This window comes from Clarias gariepinus, chromosome 2, assembly GCF_024256425.1.
Source record: "Clarias gariepinus isolate MV-2021 ecotype Netherlands chromosome 2, CGAR_prim_01v2, whole genome shotgun sequence".
Taxonomy (NCBI): Eukaryota; Metazoa; Chordata; class Actinopteri; order Siluriformes; family Clariidae; genus Clarias; species Clarias gariepinus.
In genome coordinates this window covers 14102069-14109732 of record NC_071101.1, presented here as the reverse complement: position 1 = coordinate 14109732, position 7664 = coordinate 14102069, and the positions used below count along the sequence as shown (strand labels likewise).

Genomic DNA, 7664 nt, shown 5'->3' with positions numbered 1-7664 from the left:
TGACTGAGTCACCGGCAATGTTGGCAGGTATGTATGGAAAGTCGCCATCTCTCCACCCTATCAGAGCTGTCAATCAACTGTGCACTCCTCTGAACAATTATTCAGCTTGGTACTCCCCTTATTTTAAGAGAAAAAAAAAACACGCTGAGGATAACGTGTAAGCAGATCGGTACGCTTACATGATTTGGATTGTCTTCAATAGAAATGAGAGTTTAAGTGGCCCATCAAGTCATTTAAAAACTAATTAGATGAGATCATTAAGAAAGTGTAAGTGTTAAAAGTTACTTTATTTACTGTGCAAATACAAATAATATGCTTAAAACAACATATGAATCAGCGAAATCATTCTCACTCTTACCTTAATAAACACACAAAGAAAACTTTTTATACTGTAATAATTTGTTATACTGTTATAATCAAACTTACACTCAGCATCCAAAGGGATTTTCTGCAGACACCACAGCACACCACCAGAGGTCCTGTCGGGTCAAGTCCCTGCAAGCCAGATGAAAGCCATAAGGAAGCCTAATCCTAGATGGTTTTAAAGGTGGTGGCATGGTACATTTTTATTCAACATGTATGGGAGGTGTCTCTAGCAGCAGCACTTTTGGTAAGTGATAACTAGTCAGTATAAGTGGGTAAAAACAAGATGGCTTAATTAATAAAGTAATTTGTAATTAATTTATTTTACAAAGTAAAGAATTGTAATTGAGGGCAAATTGCTGTGGTGTAAGGAAAATGAATGCCATGGGAATTGTGTAAAATAATCATCACAGTATGTATTTACACACTCACACACACACACACACACACACACACACACACACAAAACAGTCAAAAACAGTCAAACGTCACATGCAGTTTGTGAAAACACCTTTAATGTCAGATGCTGTAGCAAAGGTGCACAACCAGTATGGACACTTGCAAATGTGAAAGCTCACAAAAGAGGAACATTTCAGTAACAATTGAGCTGATACATAACCACAAAAGGAACAAAAGTTTCTTTATGGAATCCACCAAATGTCACTATCACCTACATGCATGCTATACCTATCATGGGGTTTTACAGACACATTTAAACCCTTTCTCTCTCACCCCCTCCCCTTTCCTCCCTCGTTCTCACCACCTCACACTGCACTGGATCAAGATTTAACCTTGGACCAAGAGTGCCACCTACAGCTGCCTGCATATACTGTATCAACTACCTGATTGAGAAATTCTCTCATATGTGTTCCTAGCACAGTCTTAAAACATATTACCTGCAAAGCAGTATGAAAGCCCCTGCTCTAGACTGTGGATTGTTTATCCAAGCTGCTGTAGATGGCGCTCTTGCCTACTTGGCCAAAAATACACACACGACAAACGAAACCTTGGACTCTATTGTGCTGTGGGCAGGATTTATTTAGCTGGTATGATTTGGATTCAGTTTTCTGCAAGTGCAAATCAATACAAAGTGCTTCTGACTGCTCACTCTTATCCTGGAAGGAAATGTCATCATCACCAGTCTAACTGTGCAATGGGAGATTTTCAATAGTGCTCCTTACATATATGTTTTGGAAGAACAAGGTATAACATCTATAGAGTACAGGTGAAAAGACTCGCCAAGGCACCTGATGTCAGGGCTTTCACTAGACCAACAACTTCCTAAAACACATTTATGCTTCTTTAATTTTTCACCCTGCATATCTACTGTATACCTGCATATCTAGTCAATAATAATAAAAAAAAAAAACATAAATTGTTATTAATATACCAAACTGAATTCAGGTATTTAGGAAAAATGTATATTTAGCATTACAGGAAGCATGCCTTTTCACTAATAGCTGCTTTTTATGCTTTTGATGCTTGGAAACTTTGTCTTTTGAACACAAACTCAGATTAGTTTACCCATAAATAAGCTCGCAAGCCTGAAATCATCTGTAATTTGTGCGCATTAAAGGCCTATATCTGGATTAGCATAAAGTTTCTTGCCACCTTTGTGGACCTCCCAGGTTTGAAGCATTTCAAAGCTGAGCACCAAGTAGAATGAGCAGTCAAACAAACTTGGCACAAAGATCGTGGATTTTCAACCCAAAGGAGTGCGGCTAATCTCTGGAGCCGAAAGGCAATTTTGCACCTCGAAAAACATTCTGCTATCAAACTAATGCCAGAGCTTGTTTTCAAAACAAAGGGAAGGAAATGGACTGTGAAATCGCTCATAATTGTAACATGGCTCCGCAGGACAGAGAAGCAGTCAGATAGAGCCAGTAAATCCAACAGTTAAGTGAGAGAGTGAAAGCCAGTCTCAAAATGTGTTTTGGTCCTTATCACCGAGCACAGTACATACACATGATTTCACAGTGGTTAAACTAAAATTGGAGGTCAAGCACAATTAAGTAAGGGGTCTGGTTGACATGGAGCACAGCATTTAAGATCATTTAAGCCTGATAAATTAAACCAGATCTGGAAAGCTTTGGTAGAGGAAAGACATATGAGTTCAGAGCAAAGGACCTGCAAAGAACAGGGATCAGTGTTCACTTTGTAAACAAGAGATTTTTCTTAAGGTTCCCAACCCCGCTCTTGAGGGCCATCCTGTCCTCCAAACTGTTGCATTTCCCCTACTTAAAAGGTCCCATAATTAACTATTTATTGTCGCTTCAGCTGAAATACCTCTCACTTCTTCCTGCTTAAAACATCCTGCCTTTCCCTTTTCCTCCAAATGCACCATTTCAATGACTATGTGAATGAGTTACTGCCAAGCCATGCCCCTCGAGAGAAAAGCAAAGCTGGGCCACAAGCTGGCAGAGGGGGTCTTCTTATAAGAGGTCACAATTGAAAAAAAAGAATTGGGCTTGTTTGAACCATGGCCAATACAAAATGTTAAAGTACAAAATAAAAGTATTTTCCCCATCACTTTTTGTTTGTACATGGACACTGGAGACCCATTTGATCGCTTAAAATGACTAAAAAGTGAATTTTACATAATAGGTCCCCTTTGACACACCCACTTCAACTCAGGAAGCACTGTTAATTATATGATCAGCTGAATCTGATGTGCTGAGAGCAGCTAAAAGACGATAATGATCCAGACAGGGAGTACTCCCGGAACAGGGGTTGGGATGCTGTGCCTTAAGGAACGATAAAGTTTCTCAGTGGGTAGCACTGCTGCCTTTGTTCTGAGCATGCTCTGTCCTAAGAAAAAGGGATTTTCAAGGATTCTCTGGTTTCCTCTGTGTCTCACAAACATTCTGGAAGTGATTACTAGCCTGCGAATGAGTGTGAATGATTATATGACTGATATCCCATCCAAGTTGTATTACCAATATATATTCAGTGTTCTTGGGAAAGGCTCCGAATCCACCACAACTCGAGCCAGGATAAAGCGTTTAATGAAAATGTCTGCATAATGGCGTGATAAAAGAAAGATAAGACATTTTCCCAATCTGACAGTCAAGAATGTCAAAAGCTGCAGAAAGCAAGATTGATTATTGAAAGTGCTCTGGGTTAAAAACAGAATTTTTTTAAGGCATTAAACAATGCAAGCAGTGTAATGAATAGCAAAGGTATTAGATATTAGGCGGCATGGTGGTTTAGTGGTTAGCACTGTTGCCTTGCACCTCCAGGGTCCGGGTTCGATTCCCTGCCAGGTTCGATTACCGTCTCTGTGTGTATGGAGTTTGCATGTTCTCCCCGTGCTTGGTGGGTTTCCTCCCACAGTCCAAAGACATGTAGGTTAATTGGCGTTCCCAAATGGGCCATAGTGTGTGTGTGTGTGTGAGTGTGTGTATACTGTATGTGTGCCCTGCAATGGATTGGCACCCAGTCCAGGGTGTACCCTGCCTTGTTCCCTAAGTCTCCTGGGACAGGCTCCAGGCCCCCTCGTGACACTGAATACAGGATTAAGTGGTATAGATGATGAGTGTGAGAGTGAGAAAATACTTTCATACTCCTCTGTTAAAATGTAATATCTTGCCTGCTGCTGAAATAAATATTTGGATTTTTTACTGCTTCAAAATATCCTCACAAGTGGGGAAAAAAAATCAATTAACCAATAATAATATCAAACAAAAGTCATGTCCTGTTTAAAATCTTACAAATTATTGTGCCTTATGGTTTCTGTTTTACTTTGTCGCTAAAAAGAACAGTACACCTTACCCTTTCAGGAACCTTTCAAAAGAATTTCCCTGCTTTGCATTTAGTGTATGTTTAAAAAAAACTCAAGGCCTGGTTCCTTCAAAATATATTATCACACACCTACTTCCAGAACTTAAGCGAGCACTCCTTAAATACATGCAAAACAACAACTGCAACCTACTGTAAATATCTCAGAAAATTTGCCTACAAGCCCTGGTATGGCCTTGACTAATTTGAATACATAGCTGTTATTGTACTATTAGTTTTAATTCATGCTTAATAACAGTCAGGGTGTAGGACAGGGTGTAGACAGTAAATTGGTTCTACAGTGTTGACAATAGATGAAAAGATCAACATGTCATACTCAACAGGGAACCACATTCCTGTGCTTACACACAGAGGGAGTTTAACCAGCTTGAATAGCTTTGAGAGAGACCCAGTGTTTCAGTACGTCATGTAATGACACCGTTTAATTAACTTTTCCCAAGACCACCAGGATGAAAAAAGAGAGCCATACAGATCAGCCTCAACATTTCAAAAGATTATAGGCGCAAATGCCTAAAAGCCTCTTTTCAGCAGCTCAATTTAAAAAGCATTAGCAACCCTACAGCCTTTGGGGTCGAGCTTATCTCACATTCTCAATTATTGCATCATTGGCCGCAATGAAATAATTAACTATAATCCAGATTTTATAAATGTCTTGGTTTTGTAATTTTATTTTTACTGTCTTTCCCTTAGATTGGCCTGGTTTGGCTTGTGACATCAGGCTACATATTTTATATAAATGCACCATGTTTCATCTGAAAGTGTCATTTAATGAGAATAAAAAATTTTATTATAAAAACATTATTGTACATTTGTTCCTCATATAAATATAATCATGTGATCACTACACAAGGTTATAAAGGCTATATAGAGCTCGTGTAATCAACATATTTGGGTTTGTAAGTTTAAGTTAGCACTGAGGAAAAAAGTACAAAATAGAACTTTATAATTGTTTTGATTTAAAATATGTTTTCTTAAAAATGTAAAATACTGATTTCCTACACAAGAGTTCTGTATGTCTGATATGAATGGTTCAGGGTTAATTTACACTTTTTGAATTGACCCCAAAACAAAAAGTGAAGCATGCAAGTGAATAAGAAATTCCGTTTAAATGTTAAGAACAATGACACTGTTAAATTTTATCAACTATAGTTCAGTATATCCAGCATCTGAACCTGCATAGGCTTAAGAATAAGGTGCATTACGACACAGCCTCCCCAAACTGTGGCCAGTAAGGATTTTCTTCCTGTGTTTATGTGGGGATAATGACATCTGTTTCAAAAGTTTAATAAAACTACAACTAGGTCAAAAGAAAAAAAAACAGCCTTTTTGTTGTTGGCTTTGTTGTTTTTTCGCCACTTGATGCACTATTTAGATTACAAATGAGCCCAGTGGGCAAAGATGTTTAGGCACTGACAAACAGTCTTCAGTTTGGTTGGAATAAAAAATCCATACTGTATTGCCACTCAGGACAAATGATACATACTATAGGACAAAGGTGTAGAGTAAATCCCAAGTGGAGGCATGGGGAGCATGTATCTGCGAAAAGGAAAGTGTCCTGATTGTCCATAGAGGAGTGCTGCTGCTCCCTGTGGTTGACTGCCAAGAGGAAACGTGAAAGAGAGCCCCGAATGCGCAGAGGGCTTGGCCGCCATTTTAAGCTTCTCCATCTCGGCCTCCTGGAGTCGCTTGGCTTTGGCACGTCTGTTCTGGAACCAGATTTTTACCTGTGTTTCAGTCAGGCAAAGCGAGCTGGAAAACTCAGCACGCTCTGCGATGGAGAGGTACTGCTTCTGACGGAACTTGCGCTCTAGCGCCAGGAGCTGAGCCGTCGTGAATGGTGTGCGAGGCTTACGATTTGTCTTGTGCTTTCTGAGAGAACATGTGCTCGGTCCAAGGTGTCCTGAAACATGGGAGCAAATGTAAAGTACAGTATGTTTTCAGAAATATTTTTCCCCTTTAACATTAGACAGGATATTCACATTGATGTACCTCTTTACAACTGACATGCAACACTTTCTATTTTAATTCTATATTTTTCCAACCAGGGGCCCATTACATGCTGCAAGGGCTTCATAAGTTTGTCTTTACAGTTTTATTTAACTTCAGTCAATGTTTGCGTAGTTATTATTTAATTACTATAGTTAAAAGAATGTTTGGTTACTCATTTGAATTTAATGGGAGACAATTATGTGTAAACAATGTCTCATATACCACACTTGATACTTAAAGTAGCATCAGCATGACAAATATAGCATGGAATCGGATTTGTGGGTAGAAAGTGTTTTAATAAAACTCTTATGATTTCGTTAAAAAAATAAACACAACATACATGTTTGTCTAGCAGTTTATCCAATATTTGAGGAAGTGAGTTATGGTCATGACAACATACTTGACTAAAAGAAAAAGTTTGTGTTTATCTTCTGTAGACACTGTATGTAAGGATTTAGCTGCCACTCTGGTGAATAGAAATAAAATAGTATGTATATTTTATTATATGTCAATTTCTTTCTTTTGATTTTATTCCTGTATTGTACAGGAAATGACACCAACAAAAACTGTCACCACTACATCACTGCAGTACATGTTCAGGGAAAAAAAAGTGCTACTGCACATGGCCTGGCTCAAGCGTACTCCTTTACCTTTGTAGGTTTAAATCATAACTTGAGAGACGTTATTTACATTGTATCGACTTCTCAGGGTGAACGATTGATCTGTGTTAACGTTAGAAAAGTGGACATGAGAGACAAGGAAACGTAGTGGTGTTGTTGTCATGACAAATGCGTTATAGAACGTGTGTGTGTGTGTGTGTGACCTACGTGGCTGAGGTGAGCACGCTGACTTGGGCCAGGACGCCTCGTCTCGATCCGAGGCTGCCGACTTGACGGGCGACGACGGGATGCAGTCCTCGGGCACGGGCGGCCCGTAGAGCAGCGTCGAGCGCCCGCTGCCATAGCGAGGCGTTTCCGCGGGAGTCCTGGTCCCTGCGCGAGCCATGAGCGCGTCCACGCTGAACGGCAGGCTCGGGGCGCGCTGAGCCGAGCACGCGGCGTCCTCGCTGAGCTCTGCGCTCATACCGTGCCTCATGCGTCGGGCTCGGGGAAATCAAGCGCGAGCCTTCCAAAAAAAAAAAAAAGAGTATATTATAAAAGTAAAAATTAAAACGCAATAATATAAAATAAAACAAACACACTGTCGGTGCTTCCGCGTGCGCCAGGTTCTCGTGCACTCCGCTCAAAGTTCTCAGCGTTTGAAGAGCATCCCGGAGCAAAGTTGTTGGAGGCAGTCACCGTCACCGCCCAGCCAAGAAAAAAAAAAAGTTATTATGGGAAGTGTGTGTGTGTGCGTGCGTGCGTGCGCGTGTGTGTGCGTGCCTTTGGCTCGTTTAAGTGCATTCATTCAGTCCATTATACCTGATTAACGCAGGGAGACACGGCACGCGCAGGGCTCGACGCATAATAACGGGTTGCCGTTAAATTCCCTTCACAGTATATACTGTATAGCAT

General features: G+C 40.3%; 1 protein-coding gene across 1 annotated transcript; it reads right to left on the bottom strand.

The window, feature by feature from the left end:
* Positions 1-4245: 4245 nt before the first annotated feature.
* msx2a (muscle segment homeobox 2a) lies at positions 4246-7395 on the bottom strand. The gene is made up of 2 exons (XM_053484913.1): positions 6978-7395; positions 4246-6061 (listed from the first exon to the last, which is right to left on the bottom strand). Exons 1-2 carry the CDS (start codon positions 7243-7245, stop codon positions 5625-5627), a joined length of 705 nt encoding a protein of 234 aa, XP_053340888.1. The 5' UTR covers positions 7246-7395; the 3' UTR covers positions 4246-5624.
* Between the last annotated feature and the right edge of the window lie 269 nt (positions 7396-7664).